General features: G+C 38.4%; 1 protein-coding gene across 1 annotated transcript in view; it reads left to right on the top strand.

The window, feature by feature from the left end:
- RANBP17 (RAN binding protein 17) overlaps positions 1-24,156 on the top strand; it is a 258,121-nt gene that overhangs the window by 141,446 nt on the left and 92,519 nt on the right. The window contains exons 15-16 of the mRNA XM_032768764.2: positions 7,576-7,649; positions 20,057-20,137. Coding sequence (XP_032624655.1) covers positions 7,576-7,649; positions 20,057-20,137 — 155 coding nt within the window. The remainder of the gene's footprint in view (positions 1-7,575; positions 7,650-20,056; positions 20,138-24,156) is intronic.

Genomic DNA, 24,156 nt, shown 5'->3' with positions numbered 1-24,156 from the left:
TAGAGCTTTTGATGAGAACCACTAATGTTTGATCAAATGTACACCGAAATGCACGTACTTAAACAGATGGAGCGTGGAAGCCAGAGAGAGTGAGAGAATGCAATTAAAAAAGCTTCACTATGGATAGTGACTAAGTAAATATACAAAGTATTATTTACAATTTAAATATATTTAAGTGGTTTACTTAATAGGGATGGATTTAACCAGGTGCTTAGAGTTAAGCATGTGCTTAAGTGCTTGACTAAATGAAGGCCTAATAGATCAATTAAAATATCTAGCAGCAAAAAGAGAGAGAACAAAAACTTAAATTATCTTCAATAACGTGAATGTTTGAAGGGCCATGGATACATCTTGTATATTGACCATCCAGAATACCTTTAAACTAGTGTCTGCTGGTATCTTCAGATAGATCAAGGGTAACCCTTTTAATGCTTAAGAATTCAATATTTTGCTTCAATATTGAACATCTAACTTCTTTTTATGATTATTACTCCAGTATAAAGACAGAATGGATTTTGCTTTGTAGTTTTTTTACACTGGCTTCTTACTCTCCACTGTCACAATACATCATAATTTTTTTAGCACCAAGTAGTAGATTCAGAAATGTCAATTTGCATAAATAAGCCTAATTTTCTGTTTCAGAGTGAACTCCTGCTCAGCAGTGCTTCTACTTTTCCAGCTCTCAAAATGTGAGGTTGGGCAAAATTGGATTTTTTTTCCTCTCGGTAATAAATAAAAATGAAAACTTTGTCCAAAGAATATTGTGCCTGTATTTGGGCTGCACCCATAACCACAGGGCTGGACGAGCAGCAGTCCCAATAGTTTTGCACTAAGCATCAGAAATACAAATCACTCTCCAAGAAACCCCTTATTCTCGTCAGTGTGCCTTCAAGTTGGGCAGATAACCTTCAAGATGGAAGACAGGGGGACAACAGAGTCCTTGGGAAGAGACTGGAAATATCAAAGACAGGATGAAAAAAATGGGTGAATTTCACTCCCCACTTCAGAGAAATTTGTTTAAATAAAAAGCAATTTCCATTAAAAAGAAAAAGCTTGTCAAGTGGGAAATGCACACTTCATATGGACAGGTGGGGAATTTGCAATCCGGGCACCATGGTTTCCTGTGAATCCTGTTCCTCCAAGTAAGCTAATGGGAATGGGACATGAACAACCCATGATGGTAGCATTAAGTGCTGATATCGTCAGAAGCTGTGTAGATGACTACGTCATTTCTATGATGAAAAAACATTCCCCCAGTGTTGTGGGGAGAGAGCACCCTTGATGCTGGCGCTTAGTCAAAGGGATGTTCATGCATATGTACAGTATGCTCATGCTTCTTCTGATGCTACAGCGGAGTTGCAATCACAGTATTCTGATTATTATAGTCACTAATTACTATTTTAAAATGTCATTTTATAGAATGCCTATGCCAGGCAAAGGATAGCCCTCTATGCTATTTTTGTTAAACTTGATATACATCTAGTATATAAATGTATCGTGCTATTCATATCATCGGTACCCTTCTTCCTCTGCTAGCTGGGGTGGGAAACAGGTGGCAGCAACTGGGAGAATGGTGTTTTGATGCCCCCTAGAGGGTCACCTCATCCCCTGTTCTCACAGATTCTGGTTGAAAGTTGGTCATAAATACCTATTTTACTTTTCAAATCTCCCCCCCCCCCATATCTGTATCGTAGTCCTAAGTTAGGGAGCTAAACATGCAGCTAAAGAGGAAATGGCTCACCTCAATACTCAGCATATTTTGTTGGCCTGGTCTCTGAGCTGGAGATCTTGAGTTCTCACTTTTTAAAACAAGTCCCTGTCCATGTTCTAACTGTTCAGGAATACAGGCATTCTTGGTGGCATCATTCAGGGCCTGCACAGTGTTCTCCTCTTTGTGCTCAGATACAGGTAAATCAGTTTGGAAAGCTGGAATTATTATGTCAGTTCCTTCTCCTTACTGTCCTAGATGGCGTTTAGCCTGATAGTCAATTCCTTGACCTGTTAAGTAGGGAAGTTAGCAGCTCTGTCCTGTATGTTTGTCTCTACGTATAGTGTTCTTTTTCTCTTAGCTTTTTAGGCCAACTTTTTAAACCTGAGAGCTCATATTTTCAAAGTCATTGAGAGGAGATTTGGAAGTTCAGTTCCTGTTGATTTTACTGGGAATTGGGCATACAAATCCCTTAGGCAACTTTGGAAATCTCATTCTGGGTACCTAAAGACAACTAAATCTATATTTAGGCACGTGTATTTTTCAGATTTTCAGAAGCCTCTAAACATCAAGCCATTTAATTAGGTGTCTAACTTAAGCACTCAGCTCCTGATCTGTGATGAACTGGTAGGATGTGTTGGGACTGGGGCTGGCTTCACTAGCCCCTTCACAATAAATGCAAGATTCCAGCTAAGGACTAGGTAGTACCAGCATATGGCCCAGCATATGCACCAAACACCAAGGAGATGTAGTCACTCTCTCTAGGCCCCCAAACATATATACTGTTCTGTGCAGCATACACTTGAGGAAGGCTCATACTGCTCCTTTTTGGAAAAGTAGTAAGGAGTGTTCCAGAGTAGTTCTCCACCCCATCCCTCCCACCTCTTCTGCATTAACATCATGGCTCAGGGCTCAGCCTGCAGCTGTTACCACTCAGCTCCTGCCCAGCTGTCTTAAAAATAGTAAAGGTCTAGTTTTGCCCTCAGCATCTGATGACAAAATACTTTAATGTTGTGTTCTACATTAGTACTTGTTCTCTGTAGCAAGGCCTGGAGAGTATCAGGAAATTATAACATCTTGAGCATTTATTGTGTGCCTAAGGGTAATAACTTTACTGTAGTTTTCTAAACATTCATTATCCAGAATCTTAATTCATTATAACATCTTTTATGAAACATATAGAATCAACATTTTCTTGTATTTTCTTATTTGCACAGTGTGTGAGATTCATTTCTCTGTTTTAATTTGTTTCATGTGGTGCATTTGAGTACTTTCCATACAGTGCCGTTATTGAATTTCTGTGACTGTCATTATATAGCCATACAACCTTTAGGAACTCATATTCTGAGTTTCCCAGTTCTGTAATCTGTTTCACATTTAAGGATTGACATAATTAGCTTCTGCAGAGTTATAATGATAGTTCCAAAAAACAAAGCTAAACATATCTAGGGCCAAAAGATTACATGAGCATAGAGCAATAAAACTTTAATTTTTACAATACTTGCTATATTATATCTCTATATTTTCTTAAACTATAATTAAGTTCAAGCAAGTTGCTTCATGAAATTTTGTCTCTGTCTATGTATTTATATATTTCTCCCTCTTTTTCTCCCTTCCTGTTTTGTAGTGTAGCAAATAAATTTCAAATTAGTTGGGGGGGAAAGAGTAGCAATATGTAATTTGAGTAGCTGATGAATTAGAGTGTCTTTTGGATCACAGAATATGCCCTCACTTGTTCACAAGCTCAGCTATTGTCTACTGTAAACCTCTAAGTGCTGCTGAGTTAGTGTTAATGGTATAGACGAAGAAAGTGTATTTTGACATTGGTTCACAACATCCTCTTCCCAAACGTCCTCCTTTCCGTCTGACAATATTATTCATTTACCATCCAATTTACTGTGCTGGTCACATGCCTTCCCTTCACTATCATGCCCATTTCTCTGTTGCTTCAGTACCGTGTTATCTGTCACTTGCTTACAGTGTGAAATCACAGAAACAAAGATCCTAGCCAGTGCTGCTTTTATACAGTCTTCAGTATGCATGGCAATGAAGGAGTCTCTGTCAATGTAAAAGCAGCAGAGTCCTGTAGCACCTTATAGACTAACAGATGTATAGGAGCATGAGCTTTCATGAGTTGCATCCGACGAAGTGGGTATTCGCCCACGGAAGCTCATGCTCCAATACGTCTGTTAGTCTATATGGTGCCACAGGACTCTTTGCTGCTTTTACAGATCCAGACTAACACGGCTACCCCTCTGATATCTGTCAATGTAGGGTGAAGTTACAACCTGTCCATGTTTTCATTCCGTGAGCTCAGCTTGCAGAACAATTAAGTCCGGAATTAAATTGGGAACCTCAAAACTTGGTGGTGTTTCATTTTCTTATTGTGAAGTTCATTTGCATTGTATTGATATAGAGCTGTGTGGTCATGTTGTAAAAACCTGATGCTGAGTCTGCATGTGAAGTTGCGATATTGGGGCTGGGCTCGGCTGGGCTGGGCAAAGACTATTCAGAATTCTAAAAATGGCAGAAAATTAATTATTCCTTTGGCAGTTTCCTTCCAAATTATGGTTAATCCTCCCACTAATGTAAGAGTTATAAAAGGGCCTGACTGCACCAATATTGGTGTGATACTCCTGCTTCAGGTGATTTAGGATGCAAGTATTTCACGAAAGTATGTCACCATGCAATTCTTCTGTGGCTCAACCCAACTGACTACATATATGGCACCTATATTTAACCCAATGAGAGAAGCCAAAAGAACTTGATTAAATTTTAAATTGGAAGTTTAAAATCTGGGCACTTCAGGGGACCATGTCACATCACCCTGACACCCAACTGGCAATATTACCCTCTGCCCCTTGAATACATTCCATACTCTTCTGTCAAAATTTTGTAACTCGCTGTATGTCCAAACATAAAAGCTGACTAATGACTACCTTCAGAGGTCTGAGAAAATGGTACTTACCAATGTTTGCATTCTGTTGCTATGGAGGCCAAAACTATGGAGTTTCTCAACGCGAAAGCATTTTTTGTTTTGGGTAACGATGTCACTATATATGTTTACAATTTTGTAGTTTCAGAACAAACCTTAAATGCAAATAAGACTGTGTAGTTGACTAATATCTCCTACACTGTATAAGGATATTGCCCCTTTCCTCTGGAAATGGCAAATCTTAATATTTGGCTGAGAAGGAAAAGATTACTGTGTTACAGAAGGAAACGTAACCTAAAGTGTAACATAAATACACTATTACGTTCTCTCCACTGTAAGTAGAGAAGGAATTGCATGAGTTTGAGAAATGTTGGAACACAAAACCAGCATGCAATGTTGGAACCAGCAAACCCTAGTTTTGTTCAGATTTTCACATAAATGTTTTTGTGTGTGTGGAGAGAAAGTGTGTGTGTGTGTGAGAGAGAGAGAGAGAGAGAGAGAGAGAGTCTGAAATAAGTGGTGCTGGTAGTGACACCTATAAACGTCTGTTAGTCTATAAGGTGCCACAGGATTCTCTGCTGCTTTTACAGATCCAGACTAACACGGCTACCCCTCTGATACTTGACACCTATGATTAAGGTTGTCTAACACTTTTTTATATCTGTCTTACCTAGTGTTTATTGAAGATGGGTTTTAACCACTTCATTATCTACTTACAAATTGGCTAAAGATTTGTGTCATCTTACAAAATGTGTAGTAGTCTTTAAAACAAGCACTGTATTCATACACTGACTTAAAATGACCCTGTCACATGTGAAAACAAATCAGATTGTTACTGTTAATGAGCTTTTCAATTTACTATTCAGTGGATCAGATAAGTAGATTTAAGAGGTAATGATCCTGTTTAGCACTCAAGCATGGCTGTCAGATCCTAGTAGTTGAAGAAAATCCTTAGGGACAAAAGCGTTGACACAGTTCTTGATGGGATAATGGGAATCAAAGCTAATGGATGATAAAAGGAGTAGTAAGAGTTACAAGGATAATTGTGGATTAAAGCACTGCTCTTTGTCAACATTAACTGCTGGTCCAGTATTTTATTTGGTAAACTCTGATGTGCTGAGAGCCTCTTTTGACAACAGAACACAACGCTATTATAGCAGGTGAGCACGTGTGCTCGCATTTCCTATCACAGGAAGGAAAACTGAATATCAGTATATGTTAGTAAGGAATGCAAACCTTTCCAGTGAAAAGATTTGATGTGAAAAAAGTAGAAAACAAATACAGAGGTTAAACTTTTGCACCACACAAAAATTAGATAGTATAACTTGTTTCAGTGGTATAGTATTTACAGTTAAAGTACCAGACTGTGCATTTTGAATATTAAATATATATAGTAAATGATAATTCTTTAAATATTTGACATTACTTTTTTCAAGTATATGGAGGGATTGCACTGTCTATAACAAAGAATTTTAGTATTCCAATTGTCTAGTTCACCAAAGATTATGTCACTATATATAGTCCTATTAAAAGTTGACATTTTTACGTATACTGGAAATAAATATATCCTTGCTGGTATCTCCAGTTATTGCACAAATTGGATTTTGTCATGACTTCATTGCATTTCAATTTGAAATCTCTAAGATATGAAAACATCTACTTACTCCATCATAGAGTTAAATACTGGCATTTCCTAAGAGTGACTTGATGGGATGGTATCACTAGCGTGGTAGAAATGGGTATAAACAAGTATGATATCCTACCAGATGTATTTAATATCTGTAATTCATTGCAATTTATAAGTGTGATAAGTAACGTTTCAGAATAAAATTGGCAGCTAGATGGCACCAGCCTTTCATCATTGGGTGGCTTAAGTTACATGTGTTGTGACTTTGGTGATCTCATCCTAGATCTTAATACTTACTTGCCCTGAGCACATAATATGGCAAAATTTCATTCAGTCGGTACTCCTTTCTTTGGTGAGATTTAGGGTTAAAATAGGAATACTTCAGGACTGAACTAAAATTCACTAGTTGGTATAGTTGTGTTTGGCCCAGGTCTTTAATGAGAAGCAGGGGTGCCTAGCTCAAAATGAGGTGCACTGGCAGAACAATATGAAGAATTTTGCCAAGCGCCTGTCCCCTCTGTCTCAGATTCTAGTAGAGTTCTTTTAAGTAATTACTTTCGTGGTCACTAAAAATGTCACCGACGTTTGTAAAGAATGTGCAGTAATGCTAGCTGTGAGACATAATGCTACTGTATCTGACTTGACCTGCTGATTGATGGGTCACCATAATAACAGATCCCTCTAACTGGCAGAATATAAGGAAAGTTATAATTAATCAATGTCCTGGACCTGGAATGAGGGGTGATCAAAAACCACACAACTCAATGTCTTTACGTTACTTGGAAGGGAAGGGAAAGCCCAAAATTGGATGCCTGAGGAATGCATAGTTCTACCTGATTACATCAGTGAAAATGCAACAACTTAACAAATGTAAGCTAAAGTGCGGGAGCAATATTTACACCAATGCTGCTAAGGCTAGAGAGTGGTGGAAGGTATTGCTTTGCTGTACCCCGTTGAGGCTGCTTATAAAGGGTCATTACCTCCATGAGAGGAGGTGGTTTGCTCACTGAACCACAGAGTAAGTGCATTGCTTATAGTGAGTATTTACCACATCTGTTTGGGAGGATATGGTTAAGCGGGAGTGAGTGAAAATCTGTTAGCCCCAAATTCCTGAACCTGGAGGATATGAGTCATCTATACACATGATTTAGCCAGGGCCAGATGGATTGAGAGAATAATCCGCATTCATGCTTGTGCCCTTCAGTTGCATAAACAGAATGTGGAAGGGTTAATATATTTTTGATATAACATTTTTGATACTTGTAAATGTCTATAATTTGTTACTGTTGAAATGTTTATTTTCAGGTGTATGCCCGAATGTCAGAAGTCTTAGGAATAACAGATGACAACCATGTTCTAGAAACTTTTATGGCAAAAATGTGAGTTTGTGCTTGAGTTCTATTCTATATATTATTTTGTTTTGTCTTTAATGTTTATCCATAATCAAAGTTTAAATTTAAATCCCCAGTTGAATTTTAATGAGAAAAATTCTAAGTGTTTTCATAAATAGTTTTAAAAATTGAGACATGGGGTAAAATTTTCAAAAGAGCCTACCTGCCACTATAAAGAGACTTTGGGCTCCTAAATGCTGCCTGTCAAGGGGACTTAAGCTACTAGGTGCCTAAAACGCTTTTGAAAATGGGATTGAGGAGCCTTGACCACTGAGACTCTCTTCTGAAAATATTGTCATTGGTCATTATGATCTTCAGTGTGTGTGCATACACATGCTCCACACACATCTGTCCTTTTTCTCTGTGGCTTAGCCTGCTAGGCCACCGGGCTTTCCTCTCGCTTGTACACTGGGCAGTCTTCTCACTTTTACACTAGTAACAGCCAGGAAAGACAATCAGCCAAACTGAAGTAACTTCACTCTCTTTGTGGCAGCTCATCCTTATCTCCCCAGTTTGATACTCACCTCATTACAGTACAGATGCTGGGAAGTGAGCACTACATCTTGCTTGTAGTCACACTACAGAATTTTCAAAAGAAAAGAGTTGGAAGCTCATTGAATGGGGCAAAATCCCTCCCTTAAGAAAATATAGATTCAGAAAGGGATGAGACCATGGAAGACCAAGGTTTGTGAAGCAGCTGTGGAAGATTATAACCACCAGCCCTCTCTCTTGTGATACTTGCCTGAATAAATTAATTCTACCTGGCATCACAATGTTCAAATAGATTTTTTTATTCTCCCTCTAAGAATACCTCTAAAAAAATTATCAGATATCTTCATGGCTGTTCGCAGGCACCTTCTGTGGTTTCCTGGGGGCATACTTTTCTTTTTCTCATGTCCAGCAAGCCCCAGAAAAACTTCCAACGTTTTGGCTTTTACAAGTTATACCCTGTCTTTCTGCCTATATCAAGACTCTATAGATTCCCTTCTGAGGCAGAGAGGGTTTCCTCTGAGGCTGAAGTTTAACCCCTGAAGCAAGCCAAAAGAGTTTCTCAGAAAGAGTAGGACTATCTGCTCCAAAATGTGAAGGCCCCCACAAAAACACAGATTCTAAAGGTCTCCTTGTTTTCCTGGGAATGGAAAAGAGCACCTTTCCTTTCTATCTCTCCCAAATTGGCTTCCTCTAAAACTGGTCTATATAGACTTACAAATGGTTTTCAATAGGGTGTTGTCACTGCTAGGAAGACACCCTGCTAGAACCATAAGATTAAACATGACCAGTTGATACAATACTAAATATAACAGTAATAAATCACCAGGACCAGATGGTATCCACCCAAGAATTCTAAAGGAACTCAAATGTGAAATTGCAGAACTACTAACTGTAGTCTGTAACCTATCATTTAAATCAGCTTTCGTATTAAATTACTGGAGGATAACTAATACGACACCAATTTTTAAAAAGAACTCCAGAGATGATCCCAGCAATTACAGGCCGGTAAGCCTGACTTCAGTACTGGGCAAACTGGTTGAAACTATAGTAAAGAGCAAAATTGTTAGACATAGATGAACATAATTTGTTGGGGAAGAGTCAACATGGTTTTTGTAAAGGGAAATCGTGCCTCATCAATCTACTAGAATTCTTTGAGGGGATCAACAAGCCTGTGGACAAGGGGGATCCAGTGAATATAGTGTACTTAGATTTTCAAAAAGCCTTTGACAAAGTCCATCACCAAAGACTCTTAAAAAAGTAAGCTGTCATGGGATAAGAGGGAAGGTTCTCTCATGGATTGGTAACTGGTTAAAAGATAAGAAACAAAGGGTAGGAATAAATGGTTGTTTTTCAGAATGGAGAGCAGTAAATGGTGGTGTCCCCCAGGAGTCTGAACTGGGCCCAGTCCTATTCAATATATTCATAAATGATCTGGAAAAAGGGGTAAACAGTGAGGTGGCAACATTGGCAGATGATACAAAATTGCTCAAGATGAGGGCCAGCTCTAGCCATTTTGTCACCCCAAGCACGGCAGCACGCCGCGGGAAGCGCTCTGCCACTCGCTGGTCCCGCAGCTCTGGTGGACCTCCCACAGGCGCGCCTGCGGAGGGTCCGCTGGTCCCGTGGCTCCGGTGGACCTCCTGCAGGTGTGCCTGCGGATGCTCCAGTGGAGCCGTGGTGGACCTCCCGCAGGCGTGCCTGCGGATGCTCCACCGGAGCCGCGGGACCAGCGGACTCTCTGCAGGCACGCCTGCAGGAGGTCCACTGGAACCGCCTGCCACCCTCCCGGCAACCGGCAGAGCGCCCCCCGCAGCATGCCACCCCAAGCACACACTTGGCACACTGGGGCCTGGAGCCAGCCTTGCTCAAGATAGTTAAATCCCAGGCAGACTGCAAAGAACTACAAAAGGATCTCACAAAACTGGGTGACTGGATAACAAAATTGCAGATTAAATTCAATGCAAAGTAATGCACATTGGAAAACATAATCCCAACTATACATATAAAATGATCGGGTCTAAATTGGCTGTTAGCACCCAAGAAAGAGATCTTGGAATCATTGTGGATATTTCTCTGAACATATCCACTCAATGTGCAGCGGCAGTCAAAAAAACAAACAGAATATTGGGAATCATTGAGAAAGGGATAGATAAAAATAGAACATAAAATATCATATTGCTTCTATATAAATCCATGGTACGCTCACATCTTGAATACTGTGTGCAGATGTGGTCGCCCCATCTCAAAAAAGATACATTAGAATTGGAAAAGGTTCAGAAAAGGGCAACAAAAATGACTAGGGGTATGGAATGGCAGAGAGATTAATGACAGAGAGATTAATAAGACTGGGACTTTTCAGCTTGGAAAAGAGATGACTAAGGGGGGTATATGATAGAGGTCTATAAAATCATGACTGGTGTGGAGAAAGTAAACAAAGAAGTGGAGTACTTGTGGCACTTTAGAGACTAACAAATTTATTTGAGCATAAGCTTTCGTGGGCTACTAAAAAGAGTGTGTATGGTAACACCCATTGTTTCACGTTCACTGTGTGTATATATATCTTCCTACTGTATTTTCCACTGCATGCATCCGATGAAGTGAGCTGTAGCCCACGAAAGCTTATACTCAAATAAATTTGTTAGTCTCTAAGGTGCCACAAGCACTCCTGTTCTTTTTGTGGATACAGACTAACACAGCTGCTACTCTAAAACCTGTAAATAAAGAAGTGTTATTTATTCCTTCTCATAATGCAAGAACTGGGGGGTCACCAAATGAAATTAATAGGCAGCAGGTTAAAGCAAACGAAAGGATGTATTTTTTCATACAACACGCAGTAAACCTGTGGAGCTCCTTGCCAGAGGATGTTGTGAAGGTCAAGATTATAACAGGGTTCAAAAAACAACTAGATGAGTTGATAGAGAATAGGTCCATAAATGGCTAGTACCCAGGATGGACAGGGATGGTGTTCCTAGCCTCTGTTTGCCAGGAGCTAGGAATGGGTGACAGGGATGGATCATTTGATCACCTGTTCTGCTCATTCCCTCTGGAGCACCTGGCATTGGCCACTGTTGGAAGACAGGATACTGGGCTAGATGGACCTTTGGTCTGACCCATATAGCCATTCTTATGTTCTAACTTGTTCTTTTCTACAGTAACTACAAACTTGTTTAACATTCTGTAAGTTAACATGACTTCTCCAGGTTGTTTTCTCGCACGACCTAATTTCCTAGTGAAGACAAGACCTAAATGGCTTTCACCAAGATAAAGTATGCTGTTTTAGCTTGCTTTAAGAAAACTGACCTACCCATCAAATCTAATGTTTCTCTAAAGAAACTCTATGAGCTAGGACAATGGCAGGGGGATGAACAGAAAAATGTGTGTTCTGGGGCCTGCACCATTCTATATTGCATATTATTTTTCTTTTGTGTCCAAATCAGCTGTCAGTCAGCTGCCGGAAGTCCAAAAAACTCGGGATTTTTGTGTTTTCCGAACTCACTCTCTGCCCACCCACACAGGGAGCGGGGGAGTATCAAAGCTGGTGAGCCAGCAGAGAGGAGTGTTGTGGGAAGGAGGGCCTTTCATCTGCTAACTATCCTACGTCTTCTTGAGGGCAAATCACAATAGTTCCCCTAATAAAAAATCCCCCAGAAACATGTCCAAGCATTGTATCTTTTTCTCCTTTCCCCTTCTTTGTAAATAGGCTTAGCAGAATTCAAGGTGTGTTTTTTTTTATCATTTTGATGGATAATATCAATATTTGTTTAAGCATTTTTTAAATGGTTGTTGATTTAATTTTTCACAGTTGCATGAAATTATTTAAGCATTTATTTTTATCCATTTAAATTTTCATAGTTTTGGGAAATTTTGTGTAGGTCAGATAATGGTGGAGTCAAGACAATAATTATTTAATGACAGTAGATATTGAGATTCAAAAAGTTAAAGCTTTATAACTGTTAACACAAATTGTCAATATCACGTCAAAATATACAAAGTAAATATCCTTAAATCAAACTCTAGTAAGTTCTCAAGCTGCATTTTTCTTACTTTGCCTATCTGTAAATTTCTGTTATCTATAGAAATATTTTTGTCAGTGTGTGTTTATACAGCGAAATCTACATGTATTGATGTTTACTGATAAAAATTTAATCCTTCCAAGCCTATTTATAAACTGTCTCTACCTTGACTTGATTATTTGTAATGTGGTTGGGGCACGGATCATGTCGAATTCACTTATGTATATGGCACCTAGCATGCTTATGGGGTATTCAGGAATAAATAACAAAAAATAAATAAAAATTGTTTCCAGGAGGTGAACAGAACTGAGGATCTGTCCTGTCCTGCCAGGGTAAAATACATTCTACCTGCTAGTGCATCTTCCTGGGCAAATTTCTGCACACCTTCTCTAAGTACTACAGGCATCAGCTAATGTAGCAATGGTTGGCTGAAGTATGCTTAGAAAAGCCTCCCCCAGAGAAGACCTTTTCTTAGGAAAACAGGTGAAAGAGATCACTATGGGTATTTCATCATTCATTCCCCTTCCTCTGCGCAACTGGAGCACCTTTTAGCTTCTGAATGCTGTATTCTTACCCACCCAGTATACTTTAGGTTACTACTGTTAAGAACTCTGATCTGAATTGAACAGAACAAACCACAGAAAAACAAATTAGTTTTCCCCTTGCCTGTGAATGTGTTTCCTGTGACTTGGTCAGTCAGCACAGAGACCACCCTTAATGGACACGTCCTGCAATTTCTTTAAGAAGCACTGGCTAGGGAATTAGGCAGTCTAACCTTGGTTCTTTGAGACCAAATGGAGTAAAACTAGGGATCAGAGAAGGGGCCATTGTATCAAGTATAGATGCTTCAGTTTGACTGGCTGACTTTTCTTCCATTGCTACCAATGAGAGGAAAATTTTGTGGCCTGTGCCTTATGACCAACTCTCAGAAAACCAATTAACAGGTAAGAGGATAAGTACTACATGCATTTAATTTGGTCATGTATGTCTTTGCATAAGCAGTGTAAACTAAGCAATAATGAAATCCTATGTATATGCTTAGCATTTAATGCCATCTGGAACTCTTCTGAAAGAGTTTGAAAAGCAATCCTAGTTTTAGATGACATGTTCTGTATTTTTCTCATTTCTCCTCCTCCATGGTTTATTACATTTGTATGAAAATAGTATCTTTGTTTATGAACTGTTCATTGATTGCACAGGAGATAATTTTGGTATCACAAAAAGAGTATTATTTCTTAAAGTGGAGAATAAGAAGTAAATACTGTTATCAAATGACAAAAATCTATTTTCTGTACACCCTTTTATGTCTCTAACCATTAAAATAAACTGTCTACTTACCAACAATAGTATGCTTAGTGTAAATCTGAACTAGAGTCCATAGTATACTGACACAGCAAATAAAACATTATGGGTCAGTCTTGACTGGCAACTTTTCTGTTGCTTTATTCCTAGGCCTAATCTGAGCAGATTCTGCCATCTGTGCCAAATAGTCTGCATGTTTTGTACTATGGATGCATGAGTACACTGAGATTACCACTCACTTTCCCTTGTGAGCCAAGTCAGTATCTTAACCCAGGGGTGGGGAACCTACGGCCCACGGGCCAGATCGGGCCCACTGCTTTATTTCATCTGGCCTGTGACAAGTATCCGGGCCGAAAGCCCCAAGCCTTAGCACCCCTCATGGGTTTGGAGCCGCGAGCACTAGCTCACCCTGCTGCGTGGGAAGCTAGGGTTGCCAGGCCATTAAAAGTCCAGTCAGTTCTGCGCAGCTCCTAGAAGCAGCCGACATGTCCCTGCGGCCTAGGTGCAGGGGCGGTCAGGGAAGCTCTGTGTGCTGCACCAGAGCCGGCTCCACAGCTCCTATTGGCCAGGGAGAACTACAGTGGCGATGCCTACAGGGACGGGCAGCATGTACCATGCAGAGCCACCTGATCGTCCCTGCGCCTAAGAGGTGGACATGCCAGCCACTTCTGGGAGCAGTGTGGAGGCAGGAAGCCTGCCTTAGCCCCACTGCACCACTGACCGCAGCCACCTGAAGTAAGCACCACGCAGCGGGAGCCCACTCTCCGAACCTCCTGCCCCAGGTCGGAACCCACTCCCAGACCCTGCATCCCCACTTGCAATCCATCCCCTGCCCCAGCCATGTGCCCCCTCCCACACTCAAACGCCCTTCCGAAGCCCACACCCCTGCCACAACCCTGAGTCCAGTTCCGCACGCCAGACCCCTTGGGCCCAGCCCAAAGCCCCCTCCTGTACCCCAAACCTCTCATCCCTAGCCCCACTCCAGAGCCCTCAACCTCTCCCGCACCGCAATCCCCTGCCCTAGCCCGGAGCCCCCTCTTGCACCCTCAAACCCTCATTTTTGGCCCCACCTCAGAGCCTCTAGCCCCAGCTGGAGCCCTCACCCTCATCCACACTCCAAACCCCTGCCCCAGCCCAGCAAAAGTGAGTGAGGGTGGGGAGAGTGAGCAACCAAGGGAGGGGGGCTGGAGTGAGTAGGGGGCAGGGCTTGGGGAAGCGGTGTTCAGTTTTGTGCAATTAGAAAGTTGGCAACTCTAGGGGAAGCCCCGAGCCTCCGCCGGAGCCCCAAGGGTCTGGAACCACGAGCGCCCTCCCCGCTGCCCCACCCCAGACCCAGCGGGGCTGTGTGTGGCCCGCAATTGATTTTTTCTGTGGGTCAATGGCCCCTGATAGATAAAATGTTCCTGACCCCTGGCTTAACCCAAATCTGCAGATTAGAAAGCCATTAACTCTGCACAGGCTAGACCCTTTGATCTCGCTTTTTTCTGTGTAAGGAAAATGTTAACACTCATGATAAATATTTTTTTTAATACTGTGTTCTTCATAAAGACCAGTATTTCTGTGCATTTGCATGGTGGTGTTTAAGGCATGACAGTTGCTGTTTCAGTGCACGGTGTCATCTGATATAGCGCCCTTGTTTGCTGTTCAGAGTGATAATGCTTCCTCTTTAATGGCAAACACAGTCTTTCATATCAGAAATACATTTGTAATGTTGAAGTAATACTTCACCGTTGCAATCTAACATTAGAACTATTGAATACCCTTGAGATCATGTTAACTACTTTTTGATCTAATCATGAAATAGTAGCAGTTTGTCTATAGTACTAGAGTCTTGAAAGGAGTTGTCAAGACTCTTAAAATGTGTGAAGAAAATATTCTGTACTTAAATACTGTGGGAGGAACATAGGAAACACAAATATAATGGTTTGATATGCAATGGTCAAACAAGTGGTGATCCTTCATAACATTTCTGTATTTTTGTATTCCACTAATTAGGGGACTTGCACCTCCTCTTGTAGTAGCTTGCTGGTTCTTATGACAAACTTAGTGTCTGGTTGTCATGTGCAGCATTCCTTCAAGTCTGATGTGACCTTAGTTGTGACTGAAGTGACCCACATTTCTCTTATCTTGGCTTTACCACATTTTCTGCTAAACTATCTTAGCCGCATCTGCTCTTAATATCAACACTGGGTCATCTTCATTCATATAGTCTTAAATTTCTCCTTTTGATTGCTTTAGCATGAACTTCATGATGGAGAACTGGTCAGCAATATCAACTGATGAATTCTTTAATCACGTTAGTAGTGATCAAACTGTTTTACATGTATCTGATACCTGCCAGTAGCACTGGTGATATGAGCTAGCTATTGTTTGCCAAGCAATCTCAGCCATATTCAATTCATGTGTTAGAAGTTGTCTTGAGTAGCCATTCCTCAAAGAATTGAAGTATTTTCTGAGGTTGGTCACCACAATTAGATTGTCTAAATTCTGATAATTTTAGTTAATTCTGTCAATTCATATTGCCAAATGTAGATCTTCCATTATCCTTCCATTGGAAGTGATTTACCAGCCTCCTTTTGAACTTCTGGACATGACTTTCTAAGGGACAGGTTTTTATACACCCACGTGCCCAGTGAAAGTATCTATTATCAGCCATAATCTTATAGCTGTCCCATCAAGAATCTTGGATTTCACAAGGATGCCCTTTTAGTTTCCACTGTCCTTGCTTAGCTTCACCAGTGCTCAAGAAAGTTGATCTTCATTTGAAAAACACTAAGGCCCAGGTTGTTAAAGGTATTTGGGCAGTGCTGTGCTCAGTGTTGCATTGCCTAAGTCTCATTTTCAAGAGAAATTTAGACACTTATGCGCCAAAATCCCAATGACATTTAGGCTTGTCGAGACTTAGGCTCCTAAATCTATTAGGCATTGCAATACTGAATGCAGCAACACCTAAATAACTTTAAAAATCTGGGCCCTAGTCTCAAAATAAGTTCTTCTGGCTTTATGTGTCTTATATCACAGCTAAACTCATAGATTTGTGTAGTCTTGTGACACAACTATGTAAACTCAAACTACTCTCAGCTTTTATTTAGAGTTAGACTTGGGCATATTCAGTTGTGATTGGTCACTGGTTTATGAAAAAAGAGTTAAAGTTTGTCAAATTCTTCATTTCAAACATTAATTTGTTTAGCATATTGTTTGTGAACCCATCCTGATATCTGCAAATATTATGTTGTTTAAACTTGTCACATAGTTGTAATTAATTATTAGGCTTTGGATTCACAAAATGTTTGTTCATATTATCTGGTATTTGTTTTACATGATAAGTTATCAGAGTCACACAGTATTGTTTCTGCTTCCTGATAGGATAACTGAAATGAGACGCGTGAATAACTAATAGCAAACATCTCCTGTGAATGTATGGATTAATCCAGTTATTATCTATCCAGGGTACATGTACACATATATATGTTTTTCCTAGGGTGTTTGTCTTCATACTATCTAAGCACCAAACATTCATGGAAAATTCAGGAATTGTGAACATGTTCCCAAATACCTAGCAATTGCCTGTATGCTTGTGAATAGCCAAGATGACCCCGTGAATCATAGCAAACTACAACTCAAATATTTTATTTGTGAAAGTATTTTGTGTTTTTTTAACTATTTGCGTTTACCCAGCTCTAGTGAAGAGTGTATATTCACTCAATGTCCATGTGGCACAGAAGTTCTGAACTGTGAAAGATGATAACCTGCAAGAAATAATTAAAGCATGAGTATATAGAGCTATATGGCTAGCATATTGCCCATTTCCTCCTTGTTACTAAAACACAAATAGCACACTATGGCTGAGATTTCCAAAGACTTTCAGGTGGTTTGGATGCCCAATTTTCATTCATTTGAATGAGAATTGAGAATCCAATATTTGAAATTTTCAGCCTAAAATATTAAATTGTGGTTTTATCTCTTTGAATTTTAAAACTCATATTGTGTAAAAGTGTCCAAAATAATTGGTCACTAAGAATATCCCTATACTATATGACTTGCGTTGTTCAGCTATTTTGAAATTTGGTTCATGTCATCCATTGTTAACCTTCTTCAATGTTTTGAATGTTTGTCTGTCCTTCATAGCCACATAAAAATAAATGTCACACCATGCATATATAGCCTTTCAAGATCATGATTTTATTTGCACATCATCTCAATTTTTGTAATACTTATACAGGTTTCTCCTCTTCTCCTCCTCTTTTTCATTTAAGGTAGCAAACAAAAATACAAGGCTTATAGTGTTATAACAGGGGTGCATGCAATGATAACTTGAGGAGGCAACCACCACCTTGTGACCCAAGTAGACTTGCAACTCTCTTCCTGCTCACACCTATGCCTCAGTCCTTCAGTCTCCCCTTTTCCACATTCACTGTACACTTTGTTTATTCCCATCCTCATTCCTTTCCTGATTCTTCATAATTGTCTCATTTGCTCCCTTCTCTAGAGTTCCCACCCTATGCCCAATGAAGTAGTAACCTCCAGAGTATCTTATTCATTCCACAACTGCCACCAAGTTTACTATAGTACTTTTTTTTATGTAAGCTCATCATGCAGTCAGCACCATGGACAGCTCTAACAGCAGTAGGGGTTTAAAATTCTGGGTTCACTTATTAAGAAGACATGGTGAGAATGATCAAGGGATGGAAAGGCAGTCGAAAATTGTTGAATAGTTCGGAAAGATTGAGTGGAAAGATACTTTTACATCCACCATTGCCCCTCTTCATTAATATGATATCCCTAATTATACAAACTTTGACAATAAGTGTTCACTGGTCAGAATAGTTTTAATTAAGATGTTTGTATGTTTATCTTTGTTCATCTATAAAATATGTGGTAACTTGTTTTTGCTTAGGATTCGAGGTAAGAGAAAGTGTGGGGGGGGGGGAGTAGTCAAGTTTTTTTAAATATGCAGCCTAAAAATAATAATAAAGCAAATAGTTTCAAAGGTACTGCATTAAGAAAAGCATAATCTTTGATATGATGATCCAACCACAAAACGAAGCAGTTTTTATTTTAGACAAAACGTCATTAAAATAGTGTTCACAGGTGGTAGAGCTTACAGGCAATCTGAAGTTCCTCTTGTCTGGTACAGTCTCAGAGGCCCGAGTTTGTTTATTCTGATCCCTTGGTACTGGATCTAATACTGGTACTAATAATAAATATTTGTGTTACCAGAATAACTATAAACCTTGCCATTTGGATGTTGTGTCTCTTTTCCAGTTTATAAATACTGGAACAATGTTAGTGACACTATTTTTTTTAGAACAATTACAGCCCAGTATTTTGGTTTTCGTATACCAAATATGGAAATACTCTGTCATTTCTTTGTTGCCACATTATGTATATTTGCTTTTAAAAATGTGATCTCTGTTAGTCTGTTATGTAAGTTTCTGTAGACTTGAGATTCAATTGGAATCCTGTTAAATGTAATTTTTTACTTTCTGTCATGCATTTGAAGTTTCCTGGTCAGTTACTTTAATGCTTGTTTGCTTAGTATCCTTATCAATTAGTCACTTAAGAGACAGAGAAAAGGACACCAGCACTTGGACTCAAATGCTTGACTTCTTGCAGTGCTTTAATTTCTCACCTATGTTGTTCTTTGGCTTCTCTTCCTCAGATATTGAAAAATCATAACGTTGGTTTGCTGTTCTGTACACTTAGTTATATTTCTGTTCCGATTTTACAGATTTTTCCTATGAGCTGTTATGGCATAATTGTAATTTAATATGTTACACATTAATATTGTCCATCATTCCTGTTGCGTGGTGTCGATACACCAAAAACTGAAATGGAAATTGTCAGGACTCACCAATATGTCACCATATGTCACCAACCTTTTACATGCACCATTCGTACTTTTCATCATCCAAATGCAACAGCATACGAAGCAAAAAGAATAGACCAAACTGGGAAGAAACATTAGAAGAAAAGGAAAAGTCAAACAGCTTTTTTTAAATGGTCTGTTTTGCTTCTTTTCTTTTTAAATGTTCAAACTTTGGATGCTGAAGTTTAGAATAGATTTCTGCCTTTTTTCTTCTTTTGTTTATAATTGCCTTTTATGATTTTGGTATTGATGTCGGATCTTGATAATCCAAATTGATTTTTATTGCTTTCTACACTATATGTCTGTTAGGATTTAGTATAGCAGAAACATTTTGAGAACTCCCTACAATAGGGATAAACTGTAAATTATGGACTTGCTAGGATAGGCTGTTTCTTTAAGGCAATATGAGCCATTATATTTGTTCATAGTGGTTTTTATTAAATGAGTCAATGCTTATTTGTGCATTTAAGATGAGAAGCTTTATTTTTTGCAATGTTAGCATAGAAATGAGCAAATAATTATGTTTGGAGCTTTTCCAAAACTACTTGCATGCACAAAAACCAAACACACACGCACATACCCCTCTGAGAAAAGATTTCACCTTTACCCTGCATAGTTGTATGTCTGTGTGTGTGTATATACCCACACCCTTCTCACAAAGAAGGAAACATTATTTATTATAAACTCTCTCTCCTTTTTTTTTTTTTTCATTATTCTAGTGTTACAAACCTTAAATGTTGGGGAAGATGCGAGCCTGTGATTTCAAGAACTCTTCAGTTTCTAAATGATCTTTCTGTTGGATATCCTTTTTGTTGTACATCGCGGGTCCTAGTCAGTGAAAATAATTTAGTAAAAATTAATATGTGCAAGCTATTTTCCCTTTGATAGTAAATTGTTTTAACACCAGTGAGAATATTAATATTAAAAATATTAGTTTGATTTGGCCTTTTTATATGCATATCACATTTTAAGTTATTTTGTGTTTCCCCCTTCCGATTCTCAACACAAAATTATTCGTATGACTAGTTCATTAATATCATTAGTCTCATTCATGACATCCTCCAGAAGACAAGAATGTCATTGACTCTAAAGGGAGCAAGGTTGGGCCCATTTTGGCTCTGATTCAACTGAGGTACTTAAACCCATACCTGACTTTAAGCACATGAGTAATCCCAGTAAAATCCATGTGACTACTTACATCCGTAAAGTAAGGCATGGGCTTAAATACCTTGTAGAACCAGGGCCTTCATTGTTTGCATTTGCAACACCATGATCTTGAATTTTTATCAGTTCACCTGAGTCCTGGATTAGATTTTGACACAAACTTTTTGAGGCTGCTACTTAAGTCATACATCATAAAAGAGAGTGTGATATGTTTACTTTTTGAATTTCCAAAAAATCAGACAAGAAGATCAATTTTCAAAGAAAATTAGCATGTAGTAATTTTTGACATACCAGGATGTTTAAGTGGATACAGGCAATAGAAAACAAAAATTTTCAGAACTGATAGAAATGTTCAGTAAGGGAAGTCCTTCGATATATTTAAAATAAAAACTGCTTTTCTTTCAGTTTCAGGTGAAGAGATTACTGTTATAGACAGTCAGAAAGGAAAGGAGGCTAGAAAGTGCAGTCCTGAATCATTTTATTTTCTCCTTAGCATTCTAGTCATCACATCAGACTGTTAATACATTTCCTTATATTAAATGCTGCTTATTGTTTTGCAGATTGAATAAGTGCATTTCATTTTGCTAAAATTATGCAGTGTATGTTTTCTAACACTTACTACAAGTATTATTAATCAGTCAACATGGGAGATGTTAAATATATGTATATCTACTATTAACACCACTAGATATAATGAGCACTGGTGAAATCTAAACATCACTAAGGTATTTAACAAAAACAAAAAGGGGATTGATTATTGCAATGCATGAATAAGAATGTACAAGAGTTAATGGGTTCACTTTCCCTCTACTATATCTGGTTGTATTCAATACACTAACTTAACCAAGAAGTTTAAAATATTCTACCTAATTCAAAATACTTACTTATTTTGTTGCTAACTTATGTATGTAGGCTGAAATAGTCACCATTATATTACTGTTAACAGCAACGGGCCGGTTATATGTTTGTTATCACATAACTAAGAATTTAGAAGGTAGCTCTGCCCCACCCCCTGCCCTTCCCACCACCACCACCACCACAGGAATTGGGGTCAGGCACTTAGCATTTGATGTGCAGGAATGTATTTGAGACCTACCTCACCATCTCAGCCCTAAAAAATGGGGAACAATCTGCAGTTACTGACACAACGGATACTTGTTTTAAGGCTGCAAGGTGACCAAGGAATATCTTGATGGTTTAACAGTTTTCAGATCATACTTTGAGTAAAGTAGATGAGTTTGCTGTTTGTGATTTGGATACAATATTACCATGATCTGGGAGCTTAAACAGGGGTATATAATTAAGTGTCCTGAAGAGAAGATTTGTAAAGAGACCGTTTTCCTTAAGTAATTTATTACGTGTTGCTAAGATCCCTGATAAAAGCAGAGCTTTAAAGCTGTGCCATATGCAAGTATCCAGAAGTAGTGATACCTTTTCAAATATACTGATATGTAAATGAGACTTCAAAATAAAACACATTTTAAAATCAATAAGAGGGAAGATGAACTAAAACCATCAACATCAAAACATATTTAAGCAAACATTCTAAGAACAGTAGCTTCCCTGGTTTAGAAGGGTGGGGTGGAACAGATAGCTTTAATGCTGGTTCACTTCACTGTAATGTGTTTGTATTAGTTAAGTTTAGAATTCTGTTCCGTGGCAAACCATAAAAGATTTCAAAAGTATTAGACACCCACTTTTGTGCTGGAATTTAATATGCAACTTTTTATTGGAAAATAATCGTCCTTGTCTGGCAAAATCCACCATGCAATATTTCTGTTAGTAGGCATAATGCAATAAAGACAGGGAGGGCTATTTATCACTACAAATTTTGAGGATTTCAGGATTCTTTTTATTATTTTAATATATTTCTTTGGTATTAAATCAGAAAAATGATAAATTACACCTGTCGAGGCTGTTTTTCCTTTTTGCTGGAAAATGATGTACAACCCAATTTCACTGGTCATTTTGGCTTTTAAAGATATGTATTTTTTTTCCTATAAAAAACTTCACCAGTAAGATTTTTTTTTTTAATAATGCTGAAGTTCTTTTTATTTCTAAACCTATGAAGTGGTTTATAAGTACTTCCTGGCATTGCAAACTTTGGCCTTTTCACACTGTGTTAGTTTTGTTGGGGTTTTTTTGTTTGTTTGTTTGTTTGTTTGGGTGTTTTTGGTTTTTTTAAAATAATGATTTTAAAGGACTTTGGAAGAAACATTATATTTTTAAGAGACCAGATCCAGTGGCTTCACTTTCAGCATATGATATAGGATACATCTTGATTGGGTGAAAGGTTAAAAACAAATAATTTCAGTTCTTGGCCAGTATTTGTCATTCATGTGCATATAATTTTCTTAGTAGAAAATTAATCTCTACATATCCAGTCAGTCTCGAAATGTTTATAGAAATTTGGTACTTATCTTTTTACTATGCATAAAATTCATTATTTCTAAAGGTTCTCTTAGTTAAAAAGAAAAATCTTAATCCTAATAAGCACTCTACATAACATCAAAAAGGGAAACAATGACATTTTAAAAACAACAAAAGGCAACAAATGATTTGTACTGGTGTCGTGTTTTACATTATTTTAACAGTGATTCCAGGTTTGCATATTCAGAAATATATTAGCCCAATTTGATTTTAAGGCTCAGTTATTTGAATTATAAATCATTATGTCCCTTCTAGCTGATCATTCATGAAATATCTTTGAATTCCATTTACATAATGGAATATATTAGTGGTTCCTTTATGTCAGTGCCGTCGTAGTGCTCCCTCATGCATGTTTAGTTCTTCCTAATAATTAACTTTATCATCATACATTTTCCATAACAAAATACTTATAATTGTGTTGTTATTTTGTAAAGCAACTGGCTGCAAAATACTCAGTCTGTCAAAAAGTCTGTTTTTTCCACGTTTATTTTAAAGATCTCTCTTACAAGCAGGGGAAATTGTATAGCTTTGCAATATGAAAACAGATAGCTCTTAACCAAGTACTGTAGGTTAACAAAAATAAATATGCTAACTATTTCCTTTAAATCAGGTTAGTAGGTTTGCCAAAAGCAGCTATATTCCGCATCCGCAGCCTTTTAAGGAATTAGATAATAACTTTAAAAAATAGTTTGATCAGTCTGAAGTTAAGATTAATCATTCCTACAAAAACCTTACATCATAAGAACATAAAGGTTGCAAATTGAAGCACTCAGGTCAGGAAATAACAATGTGCAATCTCAACTGCCCACTTGTGTGTATGCATTGCAACAGACTTGAAATATATTATCTCATGCTATTTTTTTGTCCATGGGGTCCCTACCTCATTCACTGCGGGGATGACCAGTGTTCAGTGAATGGGACAGCTGTTCAGTATTTCTTTTTATCCTCAAGGTACAGTGTGTGGTCCCATATTTCATTTACTGCACACCATCCAAACTCCATACTACAGACACCAGCCTCATTCAGAGTACACAGTACAACTGTAGGGAATGGAGAAATGTTGTGAAAAAAGATCCTGTGGGGGCAAAATTGCATGTGATCATGCAGCTGAAGACTATATCATAATACACATACACTGAACTGGGGAAAGGGTTAAAGTTATGCAATCAACCTTAACATGTCACTTTCTGACTTTTGAGTGCTTCGTTAATTTAGTTTTGCAGCT

Source organism: Chelonoidis abingdonii, chromosome 7 (assembly GCF_003597395.2).
Source record: "Chelonoidis abingdonii isolate Lonesome George chromosome 7, CheloAbing_2.0, whole genome shotgun sequence".
Lineage (NCBI taxonomy): Eukaryota > Metazoa > Chordata > Testudines > Testudinidae > Chelonoidis > Chelonoidis abingdonii.
Note: the sequence above shows the minus strand (reverse complement) of the source record. Positions and strands in the feature narration are given on the sequence as shown.